The sequence below is a fragment of the Pygocentrus nattereri genome, chromosome 29, assembly GCF_015220715.1.
Source record: "Pygocentrus nattereri isolate fPygNat1 chromosome 29, fPygNat1.pri, whole genome shotgun sequence".
NCBI lineage: Eukaryota > Metazoa > Chordata > Actinopteri > Characiformes > Serrasalmidae > Pygocentrus > Pygocentrus nattereri.
In genome coordinates, this window is record NC_051239.1 from 8,732,222 (window position 1) to 8,746,991 (window position 14,770).

General features: G+C 39.1%; 1 protein-coding gene across 4 annotated transcripts in view; it reads left to right on the top strand.

The window, feature by feature from the left end:
• Positions 1–6: 6 nt before the first annotated feature.
• fkbp15b (FKBP prolyl isomerase family member 15b) overlaps positions 7–14,770 on the top strand; it is a 31,805-nt gene continuing 17,041 nt past the window's right edge. For all 4 annotated transcript variants that reach the window (XM_017696294.2, XM_017696298.2, XM_037536096.1 and 1 more), the window contains exons 1-14: positions 7–145; positions 4,735–4,841; positions 5,645–5,723; positions 6,318–6,387; positions 6,842–6,916; positions 7,017–7,115; positions 8,475–8,621; positions 9,401–9,469; positions 9,837–9,980; positions 10,248–10,396; positions 12,450–12,498; positions 12,766–12,891; positions 13,808–13,898; positions 14,043–14,113. In XM_017696294.2, coding sequence (XP_017551783.1) covers positions 96–145; positions 4,735–4,841; positions 5,645–5,723; positions 6,318–6,387; positions 6,842–6,916; positions 7,017–7,115; positions 8,475–8,621; positions 9,401–9,469; positions 9,837–9,980; positions 10,248–10,396; positions 12,450–12,498; positions 12,766–12,891; positions 13,808–13,898; positions 14,043–14,113 — 1,326 coding nt within the window. In that variant the 5' untranslated portion in view covers positions 7–95. The remainder of the gene's footprint in view (positions 146–4,734; positions 4,842–5,644; positions 5,724–6,317; positions 6,388–6,841; positions 6,917–7,016; positions 7,116–8,474; positions 8,622–9,400; positions 9,470–9,836; positions 9,981–10,247; positions 10,397–12,449; positions 12,499–12,765; positions 12,892–13,807; positions 13,899–14,042; positions 14,114–14,770) is intronic.

The window sequence follows — 14,770 nt, forward strand, 5'->3', positions numbered from 1 at the left end:
AATTCCGTATCAAATATAACCAGAGTTTCATCCAGCGTTTAATCATCAGCAGAGAAACTGCACGTCTCTTTAACCTCTCATCTGAGGCCTGAGATATGTTCGCTACTGACGACGAAGACGGAGATTTCTTGTCTCCTACCGGGGGGTGAGTGAGATCCCGCTGCCTCAGGAGAGAGAGAGAGAGAAAGCACGGCTAGCTAATGTTAGCTAGCTAAAGCTAACGCTAAATAATACCTCACTCTGAGGTCTTATTTATTTTCAGTAACTGTTCATAACATCCGCTTTTCTAACCAGACACTCTAAAGATGAAGAGGTCCTTCAGTTTGACTGAGGCTGAGGTTGGCTGCAGCTTCTTCTCATAACGCTACAAATACTCCGTTCCACCTTAAATGGTGCAGCAGTTGCCTTCTAGCGCGTCCGAGCTGTATGTAACCACCGCTCCGTTTAACTGTTTAAGGTGGAACGGAAATTCGATTAAAAAGCCAAGTTCAGCCTCGTTGCAAGCTGTTGAAAAAAGCGAAACATGATGGCCACAAACATCCAGCTAACCTTATAACACCCGTGCACACATAACTATTACGCCTTTGGTCCAGTTTATGACATTTTAAGAGCTGGGACCGGTTTTAAAGTGCAGAAGGTAGCTTGAATCAGTGAATGAGCTTCAAGAAGTTTGCCGTTAAAGGGGAACTCCACCGATTTTCCAACAAGTTCTACTTAAATGGATGGTTGAGATGTAAACAAAGTCACTCGAAGTGGTTTAGTATGACATGCTCACGTCTAGAGAAACTTCGAGTCAGAATTGTTAACAGTGGAGATGATAGGAACCAGACGTCCACCTCAGATATATGCTGCCTGATGTGTGAGACATTGTTTTATGATAGTTTTGTGATAAAGTGTTGGCTTACGACGTTTTTCTAATGCATTCGTTTTGAAGGGATACACACAAGGTGTTGTCTGGCAAAATAGATCCCAAATAAAACTTATAATTCCAGCATTTTTTAGCATCAAACATTTCATATTAAACTGTAGGAATGTAGTTTCACCGGTGGTTTCGGATAGGAAATAAAATGGCTATGTTTGTGTTGTAAACATGGCCACCCCTGGTTCCTATGAGTACCACTGTAAAGAAATTGGTGTCATAGGTTTCTCTGCAATGAAGCACTTCACATCAGACCACTGAATGACTCTATTTATCAGAAAATATGAAAAAATAGTGGACTTCCCCTTTAAATGTCATTAACTTAGATGGGCCAGATGCTTCAAAGCTTGCTGACTGTTTGAGTGGCTCCACAAGAACACATGCGGTTTGGTGTGCTGAGAAAGTTAATCAGTAGAAATGAACCTCATGTGCTGACTTGTAGGCCTCAACATTGATGTTAATGCATACTGCAAAGCTTCTATCCAGTTAGTGCAACACTGCACTTTTTGTACCCTCATGTATTTTTATATGCAGGTAGATTTGATAAAGCCTGGCTCTCCATTTTCCCTTTCTGTCCCTCCATCTCTGCTGTTCTAACACCTTAATGTTTATATTCGTCTGCACATGACTTGCTCTTCCTTTGCTACCCCCATCATGTGATTTCAGGTCTTTAGCAGCTCTGTCCAAATGCCTGCAGACCACAGCGTTGCCTTGTAGAGAAAATGGTTCAAGCTTATTGCACCAGATCTCTGCTAAAACACCTGCATTTGGTGGTAAACATAACATTACATAACATTGACTGCATAATCATTTTGTCTACTGGAAAATGGCCCTGTAATTTTATTTGCTGGATGTTATGACTGAAGTAGGATCAGCTGCTCTTTTGATACTAAACTGGCTATTATATATTTTAGGCCAGGCTAGCTAATGGCATTTAACAGCATAGTTTTTCAAGAAAACTTAGGCAGCCGTCTGTCATATCCTGTTTTGGGCCTCATGGCATTAAGGAGGAAAAAAAAGTTTAATATGATTTGGAGTTCAGCTGATTCTGTGCTGTGTGTGGGCTGGGAAGCAAAAGCTGATGGAAAGGATTGGGTAGTGTGTTAATTCCATTCACATGCTCACGGTTGCATGTGCCGGGCCAAAGTGGCCTGCGATTAGACTCTTTCAGTTCAAGGAAATGGACAGGGAGCATTGCCACGGGTCTCATTGCCGTGGGTCTCCAATAGGCCGGGATTAGACCAGTGCTGGACTTTTGGACTATTCTGGCTAGACCGAACCGGGATCTGCTGGAAGGAGAGGAATAATTTTATCTCACGCGTCCAAACAAGGCCTAGCTGGCCTCTTGTGTAGAAGAGTTGGCCTCTGAGTGCTGCAGCATAGAGCTTATAGCAGCAATAGCATGGCAGCTTTGAGAGATACTGACTACGTGTGGAGAGAGATTCACGGGTCAGTGGCTTGTGTGCCAATATAATAATATAACTGATCAATATAACCATACGGTACTGTTATTGTGAATTGTGCCTCCGTGTGCTTTTCTGAGTATATTTTCAATACGTCTAACACAGAAGAACTGAATGTGTCATAAGGAGAGAGATTATAGAAAGGCTGTAAACGACAAACTGTGTAGAAACCGCTTAGGAGCAAATAGCTGAATGCCTGTCGTCTGCTTTTACTCCTTTATTATTACCAATCATTTGAATATTTTTCTTCCTTTTACTTTGTATAGCATAAGAAATATTGTTCTTGCAGTTCTTTATAGCTTTTTTTAAAATGTAGTGCTCTTTTAGAGCCTTTTGTCTGTTTGCAAGCCTCAGAAAAAAGGAAATATTGTCATGCATGCTGTGCATAATGATGTTATACTTTAATCATATCGCCCACTCAGAGCTGTTAAGTTGTTCTTCTGCTGTCTAGATGTTACACAGGTGCACTTTTTTTCTTGCCCGTAGCTCGTAAAGATATCAGCTATGGAGATGATGCCAGTGCATGTGCTGAGAATGTGAACGCAAAAGTTCTCCATGAGGCCATAACAGAGCAGCAGACTGCAGGAATTTATATTTCCTCAGGACATCTGACTCAGACCCTGCTGACCAGCTTTGTTCCAGAGACCTGCTTCTTACTTGTTATGTACTGCTGTGGCTAATTCCACGAATGTTTATATGTTGAAGTTCTCCAAACCCCAGACTCCCTCGCTGTGGTTGTGTAGGCCTACTGCTCTTTAATGTCTGAGTATTCAGTATTCAGAGTATGCTCTTTCATTTTGCGGCCTTTGTTTTTTTTTTTATTATGATTTAAAAGAGACCACCCATCGTTTATTTTATTTCCAGTCAAAATGGCCATTAAGTACAAGTTCTGGGGTCTACTCTTGCGTCTGAAGTTTTGGTGATTGGTGTTTCCATCCATCACTGTGAGAGGTCAACTCCACGCTATGGGTCTGGAAGGAGGTATAGCTGTCAAGAAGGCCTCACTGAGAAAAGAAAAGTAAATAGTTGGCCTCAACCTCAGTGAATGTGTTTGAGATCATTAAGATCGTGAGATACAGAAAATGCAACCCACTTCTAAGACTGGATTGTGGAAGTCCGGAAAAATATCCCTGCAGATTTCTTTGAAAACTTCAAAGCAAGTCCTGAAGAGAATGGAAGTTGACACGAAGGCATAATGTGGACACTAAAAAATAAAAAAATAATATATTACAGATTATTATTATTAATAATAGTGCTTTATCAAGGACCTAAAGACTCTTAACACAGACAACAAGAGCGCAGTAATACATACAAAAAGACAAGGCAGTACATGGGCAGGTCTAATGAAAGAGCATAACAGACTGAGGGCAGGTTATGAGTATGTTGAAGCGTGTCCAAAAAAAGGTATTAGCCAAAAGGGCAACTTTACAGGAGAAGACAAAAACGCTCTTTACTTGAAATGTAAGTTCATGTAAAGCTGTTTTATTCTAAGCAGTTTTGGAGCGTTTGTGTTGGTCAGTTAATTGTGAAATATTCACGCTGTAAAAAATGGCAGCTGCTTTGCTCAAATGTACAAAAAATATCATTATTGATAGATATACAGTGTAATAGAATATAAGATAGAAATGCTTTTAAAAAGAGAGACTTTTTTCTGGACAGCGCTGATATGTCTGGATTTTTTGTGCTTAATATTTGTTTTGACTGGAAATAAAATAAATGAAAGGGTGGTCTCGGACCTTTGCATAGGACAGTAGGTCGGTCTGATTTATTGTTGTTCTGTTTTTTTGTTTTTTTTTGTCTTTTTAAAATTAATTACAGGAAATCTTACACTGTATTGTTAATGTTAAGCAGACATAAAGCACATTTCCAGAAAGGAAACTTGTTTTAATGCTCTTTCAAAACAGTATAAATAACCTAAAGAATGTTTTATGCTGTAGTTAGTTACGGTGTTATGTAAAAATATCGGCAAAATTCAAAATCAGTGTTGTTGTGATAATAATACAGGTATAGATTATATCTCTTCTTTGTAGACTCTGTCTTTGTGCTTCTTACCAACAGAACAATATATTGTTTAAGGGGCTTTACTAACTAAGGAATTTCATCTCTCTCTCTCTCTCTCTCTCTCTCTCTCTCTCTCTCGCTCTCTCTCTCATTCTCATTCTCATTCTCTCTCTCTCTCTCTCTCTCTCTCTCTCTTTTTCTCTCTCGCTCATTCTCCTTCCCTCTCTCTCTCGCTCATTCTCTCATTCTCTCTCTCTCACACGTTCTTATTCTCTCTCTCTCCCTCTCTCTCTCATTCTCTCTCTCATTCTCATTCTCTCTCTCTCACTATCTCTCTTTCTCTGATTGCAGGGCAAAGCTGGCATCTCTCTTTGGTTTGGATCAGGCGGCCAGCCAGGGCAACGAGTCATTCCAGTACACGGCCCCCAAACAACCTCGCAAAACCTCCTTGAACTCAGGTAGTCTCCTCGGAGGCTCATGGGGTCTTAGACTTATTGTGGTGCTGGACGAGTTAGCAATAGCGGTGCACATTCACAATGAATAAACAGAATACAAAGAACCAGTTCAGTGCAAGTCTTAAACTGTGTCACGGTTTACTTTGATTCACTTGATACGGTACTAAGCTTTCAAAATATGCTGAATACACAAATGTGACTGGAGGAACTGTTTACACAAAAGTGGGATATAGACATTCGGTGGAATATAGACTAGTCTACAATACAGAATAGTCTTTTTTATCGTTATTGTGATATGAGTTTCTGCAGTAAACAGATGCAATGACGCAACAGATGAAATGACCTCACACGCAGCGCCAAAGAGACGTTATTACATTGCCACTGCAATCCGTTATACTACGTTAACATGTTTGTATTGAAAAAAGGTCCTTTTTTTTTTTTTTTAAATAATATTGGTTTAATCTGGAATTCCACAACAAGACTTGGGCATCCAAGGCTCCCCAAAAAATCACTATCCAGTTCGGATAGGTTAGTTAAGACTTTATACATCCAAGAATAATGTCTGTACTACTGTTACATCCAGTCAAAGAAATGAATTGCTTCTCATATCGTCATCTTGATATTCCACAGCTTTATCAAACATTTCGGCTTATTGAACATCCGTATCATATGGCCTTAATTTTGTTCAAAACACGAGTGCTTATTAATATACTGATAACGTAATTGCATGCTTACTAATGCATTTTCTCCGTGGCTGAACTCCATTCTGTCTGTTTAGCAATGATTGTGTTGTGAATATTTGTCAGGTGCCCCTGCTCAGAAGCCTGCTGCTCCTCATGGTTCTCCTGCAGTGCTCTTAGCCACAGCAGTTCAGGCCTACAGATAGTAAGTACAACATCCATTTATTGTCATAAAGTTTGTAGACACCTGCTATCTAAGGTTTAGCATAAATCATGAATGAATGTAGCATATTAATAAAATAATAAAGGCCAAACTGGACCTTTTACATCTGATAAATATGCATACCTGATGACAGCTTTAATGTTGACTAACAAAGCAAGGTAACAAGCAACATCTGAGGTTTAATAGTATAAATGCATGTGAGGTCACTGTTGCCCTTTTTATTTAAGTGTTGTAACTGCTTGTTAATGCTGTTCATGGGCTTATTAATAACCAATACTGAAGTAATTATAACACTTTACTGTAGGGCAGTGTTGATAAGGCCAGGCATCAAGTAGCATTTAGAAGCATTAAGTGCTTTGAACCTCTGATTTCTATCACCACTGCTGTGAACAATTCTGACTCTGTAAGTTTATCTAGAACAGAGCGTTTCACACCAAACTCACTCTGAATGACTTATTAACCATTTAATGACGGGGCGTTTTGAAAAATTGGTTCCGCTTTAAGGACAGTAACGCTGGTTTACCAGATTTCTGTGAACCTATAAAATGTGAATCATGATGATGATTTGTTTTGCAGTGTTAATGGACAGTATATGAAGCAAGGCAAGCTGGGTGCAGCAGTGTTGGGAAGCCACACAGCCAAGGAGGTGGGTGCAGTCATTATTTCATGCTTTTATTTCATTTGATGTTTTTGACATTATAATTAGGACATTCCATTATACTAATGCACATAATAGGTCCATAAGCTCAGACCTACATAGTGATTCAACTCAACAGCACGATGTATTAGTATATCGTGGCTGTTGGAACAAAATTTTGTATCTTAATTTTTGCTGTTTTTCAGTTTTCAGCCTAATTTGAAAATGCCTATTGCCACTGGGTGTAGATTTCATGATGAATGGACCAAACGAAACGACCCAAAATGACTTGGAAAAAAAGTCTGGTTATATTGACTTACAGTCAAAGTTTAATGGGTTTTCACCTTCTCCTGTAAAGTTACCATTTGGAAGATACAAGGTTTTGTTCTGAAACCAGCAACATTGATTTCATAAGTGATGGAGCTGTAATTAATTCTTCTGTTTCTCTCTTTCTTTCCTTCAGTATAAGTTGCTGCTCTACGCCAGTCAGCAGAAACAGGTGACAGCAGCCAGAATCCACTCGGGCTTCATCTTCACTGTGAGAGTTTTTTTTAAATTTTTTATTGTAATTCTTAATTTGTTTCTAACAACCCCATCCTGTTGTTCACCATCACCACTGCCTCTGCTTCCTCCTACAGGTCCAGCCTAGTAACTACTGCACCTTCTATGATGACCAGAGGCAGAACTGGTCCCTTATGTTCGAGTCAGAGAAAGCAGCCACAGATTTCTGCAAAGAGGTAGGAGAGAGAGACTGTTATTTATTTATTTGTTTGTTTGTTTGTTTTTTTTTAAGGAAACAGCCTATTACAGTATGTCATGTGAACCTTATTTCTTTGGGTCCTGCAAGCTTAGAGCTTCAGTAAATGATAAAGCAGCCCCTTCGTCTTATGGTTGTGTTTATTGATCCCTAAAAGGATCACTTTGATTGTCAACTTGGCTGTTGACTGTTGTTAACAACAGTAATAACAATAGAATAACACTTTCCTGACGTAAATGGATAAATGCCTCCTCAAGTCAAGGCAGGTCAAGTCAGCTTTATTGTCAACACTACAATATGTACAGGACATACAGTGTACTGAAATTGCGCTGCTCTCAGACCCCATCGTGTAGCAATAACATTAAATAGACAGCAAACAGAAAAGGTGTGAATTTAAAAAGACACTAAAAAAAACACTAAACACAAATCGTAAAAAATAAATGTTGATTGTAGGAAAATTGAATAATAATAAATGATATACATATAAGAGATCCTGAAATTAACACTAAAGTGACATAAGGCACATACAGGCTGAGGTCTGTGGGTATAAATGGTGCAAATATAAACAGTAGTGCAATTAGAATGAGCTTATGGAGCAGTTAAAGGAATGAGTGCATAACAGAAAGTGATGAGTGCGTAACAGTCCCTGAGAATGCCAGAGTTTAAAGGAGCCCAGGATACTGATACTGTTCTCAGAAGGGTTGGATTCTTGAGTCTGATTTACATGAAGTAGTGTCATTAGACGGGGAGTCCTAAAACAAATTAAAGCAATAGTTTACCTAACATTCTGATTTACACAGCTCTCAAATGTAGTCGATGTTTGGTGTCTGAAGTTTGCTTCCTTGGTTTTGCACTGGAGCTAAGAGGCTAACGTAGCTAACAAGTAATGGATTTTCTCATAGACAGACAGACTTGCTTATGTAGGTTCTGGCACTGTATGACATGTCGTTAAATAGAGGTGGGCATGTCGTTAAATAGAGGTGGGCAATAGTGATGGTTTATCACTATTGTGATGCATTTTGTTATCATGATGCTTCTGAGGGTATTGTAGATATCATCAGTACTTAAAGACCCCCGAACAACTATGTTTTGTTGTGAAGCATAATTAGTCCTGTTTAATTGGATGTACTGCAATGGTGTATGCGAAATATTAAATAGAAATGTTTGTATTGTAATATGATATTTTTGCCTATCATTCACACCTACTGTGATCTCAGAATCAGAAGTGAAACAAGTGGAAAAACAAGCAACCGCCTTGACGCCTGAATTGTCTGTACTTTTTCTCTAAACTGTCACTTTAATGCTCCACTACTATTTGTGCTGTGGGTGGCTGTTGCAGGTGTGTCTGGCTAAGGTGAGCTCTGCTCAGCTGGAGACAGTGATGACCCAGGACCTGGTTCTTGGAGAGGGTCAGGCTGTGGAGAACGGGGACTCGCTGGAGGTGGCCTACACTGGCTGGCTGCTGCAGGACCACACCATCGGCCAGGTAACAACACGCTTGTGTTAGGGCAATCAGAACATGCCAGTGCCACATAGAGTGAATGCAAACTTTAATATCATTTGTATAATGCTAACTCTTTCAACATGGTCATGTTTTGATGTAAGTATTGCCTTAAATGGAAATTCTACCAATTTTCTCTTAATTTCTGCATTATTCAGTAGTCAAGGTGAGAGTGGATTGATGTCAGATGATTCATCATAGGGAAACAGTGGTTGTGATAGGAACCTGGGGTTGGGAAACACAAATATAGCCATTTTATTTACTGTCTAGAAGCACCACTGGGCCTACATGTGTCTTCTGCATTGCTGATAATGGTAAATGAATTGTATGTCCAAAAAAATGAGATTACTTTGGAGCCTTTTGGTGCTGTGCCTTATAACATCTGTCTGAACAAAAAAAAAAGATGAAAATAAATGAATAAATAAAAATGTAAGCCTATACGTTCATAAGCCTGTTGTAAAACACTGTCTTAGATATCAGGCAATATGCTTACAATGTTTCTCTGAGGCAGCTTATTATTTGATAACAGTATGGTAGAGGACGCATCTCAGATGTCTGGTTCCTATTATCACCATTATGAACAGTTCTGATTTAGTACGTTTCTATAAAACTGAGCATTTCATAACTAATCTGGAAGACTTTGTTTACATCTTATCTATATAATTATATAGATATTACAGGAAATTGGTGGAATTGCCCTATAATTCAGAGATCTTTCTGAAAATGCTGTCGTTTATGCAGACTTTACTTTTATGTATCTGCAGATGTTTGACACTAATCTAAATAAAGACAAGCTGCTTAGATTGAAACTCGGCGCTGGAAAAGTCATCAAGGTGAGGAAACCTGGAGATCATCATTTACAGTAATATGCAAAAGTTTGGACATCCTGGGCGAGATTACATTTCCTCTACAGAGAACACACTTCTGCATGTTTTAATGCACAGTTATTGTTTATTTGATGAATTTAACATATTGGGGTGGAAATAAAACTTAAATGTGGGGTGCACAAAAGTTTTAGTACATTTTATATTGTATCTTTTTTTTCCCCAATATGTTAAAGAAATTTTGTTTCCTGTAGAGGATGTATTTTACTTTGAAAATCGTCAAAACATGCAAATTCTTCAACCATTTGCACAAAACTTTAGATGCAATCAGTATTGACTGTATATGAAATGCTCTTTTTTTCTCGTTCTGTCTCAGGGCTGGGAGGATGGGATGCTGAGCATGCGTAAAGGTGGAAAGCGTCTGATGGTGATCCCGCCTGCGCTAGCATATGGCTCACAGGGCGTCCCAGGTCGTGTTCCAGCAGACAGCACTCTGGTGTTTGAGGCAGAGATCCGCAGGGTGGGACACACTTCTCACTTCTCCATCACTTCCTAAACCCAGCCCTACACCATCATCTCACATTAAGTAGCAACCTATTTGTGTTTATTAAGGTAAAAAAGTTGTTTCTAGTAGATGCTGGGGTTGCATACAATAGATAATGCTGTGGGCAGCTGACACTAAGTGAGGGCCAGTGCTTGATTTTACTGCTCTGCTTATAGTTTTAAGGGGGGTCTATGTATGTCCTATCAGGAATCCTCATCTCGTTGTGTCTGTGTGTGTGTGTAGGTGAAGTTTGCCAAGGAGAGCAGCTCTGAGAGGTTAGCTGTGGGCTCCAGAGACTCTACCATTCCTTCCCCTGCCCCCAGTTTAGACAGCCTGGGGCCTGACCTCAGCCAGCAAGCCCCCAGCACTACTTCAGCACCCAGCAAACCAAGGTACAAAACCTGTTGGCTTTGAGGGTGAGGAAGCTCAACTGGCTAAACTAACAGAGGGTTTTCAGCAAGCCTCCAGCTAATGCAAGTGAAATTTAAACAGATGTCATCTGAGTGGAAACAGTGAAGGATGTGAGGAATTGAGATGATTAAAGTTCAGTCAAAAATCATACTAACACCGTTTTTCACCTTACCTTAAATGTAGTCGATCAACCATGTTTGCTTATTCAGTGATTAAGATGTAAACAAAGTGTGTTTCCTTGTAGAGAAACTTGCTGACATTCCAAATAACCAGTGACCCTATAAGTCTACTGAGTTGTTATATTTAGTGTTTTAATTAAAATGTTGGAAGTCATTGTAATTCTGAAAAAATAAAGTTTTGTGTAGGGTTGCCATACAACACCTTGTGTATGTATGTATGTATGTATGTATGTATGTATGTATGTATGTATTTATGCCATACATTTTACAAGTAGTTGTTGAAATCTTCCCCTATTAAATGGGACAACCCTCAAATAAAAAGAACATTGCTTCATTAACAGCTACTAGCGCTGCTCTGTAGGCGACCCGGCCCTACTTCAGTGATAGCAGAGGTGGGTAAAGTTTAGCTGCTCACTTGGCTTTAGTTACATTTAAGGAATCGTATGCCTTCAAAGAGGGGGGGGGCAATTATTTACTATCACCCACCTCTCATTCTTCAGTGAGATGAAGCTGAAGTCAGATATTCACCAGCTTCTTCCGGCATCAGAACTGCTGGACTATTTAAGGTGGAATGGGAAATTTAGACATCAGCATACTATTAGCAGTTTTTTATGCTTGGTATGAAGAAATTGAGCATAAAAAATCGCTAATAGCATGCTAATGTCTCGGTAGCTAGCTGGCTAATTTTCCCCTTCCACCTTAAATAGTCCAGCAGTTCTGACGCCTGAAGCACCAGAATGTAACTGCTGCTCCGTTTACAGCTGGTGAATATCTGACTTCAGCTTCATATCACAAATGAATTAGGGGTGGGTGATAGTAAATAATTGCCCCCCTCTTTGAAGGTATATGATCCTAATTGTAATGAAAGTTCAGCAGTGAGGAGCTCCTCTGCTGTCACTGCAGGCTGGCTGGGTCACCTACAGAGCAGTGCTAGTAACCTGTTAATGAAGTAACATCCTTTTTTTCATTTGAGGGTCCCATTTCGTAGGGCAATATTTCAACCAATACTCCTCGTAACTCATTTCCAAGGGGTTAGAGTGACACTCAAAAACAAGGGGTGGGGGTAAAACGAAGGAATGGGATTAGCCCGAAGTCTCCACTTATAAAAAAAAAAACTTAAATGTGATATTTTTTTTGTACAAATTTTCCACTGTTGGTTTATGGAGTTTAACATATTGGCAAAAAACAAAACAAAATATAAAATGTCCCATAACACTTGCTTGGGCCACATTTTATGTTTTTTTTATTCTAATATGTTAAATTCAGCAAATAAACATGAATTCTGTTTCATTTATTATTATTTTTCATGTAATTTCTTGGGCACCTAAACCCTTGCAAACTTTTTGACTGTATGTGATACACTGTTATTTATGAAGATAGCCTGTCACTGTAATGAATCTGATGAATCCAGCTAGTTGTTTGCATCCTAAGTGTGGATTTTCTTTTCTGCATGGTTTTAGGAAATGTGTGTGAAGTTTGAGCACACCAGTCAAATTCCATGTTTCGTTGATTTTCTAAGTTCACAATTACTCTTTTTGACATATTGGAAAAGTAAAACCAACAATGTGCCATAACTTTTGCACAGGCCACATTTTGTGTTTTGTTTTTGTCCCCGTTATATTAAATTCAACTAATTAATCAGTTTTGCATGTTCTGATGCACAAGTTTGGTCACTGTAGGATGTGTTGACTCATTTTCAGTAAGAAAATCAACATGGAATTTGATCAGCGGCGCCCAAACTTTAAACAAACCAGAGATGGTTAAGCCTTAACAAAATTCATGTTCAAACAACTTTAATTGTATAAATATATGTGAAATGTTGCTTTTTAAACATTTCTGTTTTGTCCTCTTCTAGTGAACCGCCACTCAGAGCTAAATCCAACTCGCTGAGTGAGCAGCTGTCTGTGAGTAGCCTTGTCTTCTACATTGTTCAATTTCAGCTCAGTTTTCATAAAGATTTGCTTCCATATGAAACAATTTAGTGTTATTATTAATGAAAGAAGGCTCATAGGCAGGTTTTTGCAAAGTAGATGCTAATTGCTCCCTGTAAGCTTTTGTTCACTGTTAGCTATGTTAGTGCTTTTAATGAGTTATTCCTTTAAATGTATAAGCAGGCATGAGTGGGCCAGTGTCTTATATGATTAATAGATCTGGGCTGTCGTCTCTCACAGAATCCGGATGCCACCAAAGCCAAACTCATCTCTCGCATGGCTAAGATGGGTCAGCCCATGTTGCCCTTCCTTGCCGGTGCAGCTTCATCATCTTCACAAGCCGAGTCCAGCGACTCTGAACTGGAGGTATGCTAAGTAGTAAAGCCGTAAAGCCTGCCTAAAACAATACTCTATATATATATGTATGTATATATATATATGTATATGTATAATCAGAGTGTTACATGTTAAGACTTTAAGACTTTAAACATTTTGTGATGCTACATGTAGAGCAGCTTTGTCTGGAACGATTAAGCTGTTTCATCTTCTAGTTTGGTATTATATTATGTATATTAGAGCCATTAAACAGTTAATTATTAATTATTTGTGTAAGTAATCACAGTTAATCGCATCTGTTATTTGCTCAAATTTGACACTAAAGACAGATTTTTGTATTTCATATTAAAAAGCTGTTTCTTGTTATAGCTATATGAGTGGAAAAACTAAGATTCATCAGAACATATTTATTGCTTTCTGAAGTCCAATGACATTATTTAACCAGAACATGTGATCAGGTGATTTCCTTAACAGTTTCCTGTTATCATTATTGCGGTCCAGTGAGAGCAAGTCACTGCAATATTCATTCCTATATTCCTGTTACAGTGGAAGCTCTCAAGGCAAACTGAAGCTCCACTCTGTCATGGCTTTTGTTAGTTTGCTGCTTGTTGATTTATCCATAGGTCTCCTGTGAGCACTCTCCAGCATAATCTGCTGAAGTTGCACTGCTTTAAATGCATTTGTGCGAGAGGACTTTAAGTGTGGCAATACACAGAGCACTGCAGTTGGGCTTACTAGCATTAAAGTGTAATAATTATCACATTAACACATCAACTTTGACAGCCCTGATTGATTTTTTTTCTCAATCAGATATTCTAGTGCTATATGTAGAAGGATATTTTGAAAAGCAGAACAGTTTTGAAAAAGCAGATTCAAACCCATCCGTCTAGCTTTAAATGTGCCTTGTTACAATGTCGGTGTTGTTTTGTATATCTATGTGTTACAGGACCCGAGTGTATCTCGACTGAAGGAGCGTCCTGCCGCTCCCTCTCCTCAACCAGTCCACCTCTCCTCTGCTCCATCAGCCTCCATACAGGGTGAGCACAAAACTCACACTCTCTCCTATAAACATGAGTTACCTCATCATTAACATGCACATCAGTACTGAAGTTGGATGTGTAGTTGTAGTTCTTATGTATGTAGTCGTGTGTCTAATTGACCTCATCCTTTCACCACTACAGCTTTGATGCCTGTTTCCATGGTGACAGCCAATCCCCAGCCTGTGATGCCTGCAGCGGTTCATGCCTTCCAGGTGAGCATGTGTCCAGAGCTCATGTGGTGGTGTCCTAAAAGGAGTTCAGATTTACACATTTTTCTCCCCCTTTCTCCAAACGCAGATGATCAGCCAAGACTGACCTGTTTTAAGTTTGCTTCTCTAGTTTTGCTGTGGAGCTACAAGGCAGACATAGCTAACAAGTGACAAGGGGTTATTAAACCCTTTTTTAATGTTGTGTACTTGCCTCAAACAATTGTTGGAGTTCTTATTTAATCTCAAATAGATTGGTCGACACTGTGATATTCCGTTATCGCTAATCAACTAAATTCACCATCAGGACAGGCGACAGATTGCAGGGTTTTTTTAAGCTATGCAACACAGTTTTGTTCTTTGTATAGAAAACACGATGTCATACAGAGTCAGAAACAACAAAGTCTTATTTGAGGTTTCTTAAAGCTTCAGTGTGGTTATCGATTTAGTTATGCAGTTTGCACAGTGCTATTTGGTGAGGTATAAGCTTCCATTTGCTTATTAGCAGTACTGGCTTCATAGCAAAATAAGTAAAAATATATTAAAGAAGCAAATTTGGACACCAGGCTTGACTGAACAGCCACTTTTAGAGTCTGGAAAACCAAATTTGTATGAGATGGAGCAAAAATGGAGAATGACTCTTCTTACTGTACATATGAATGA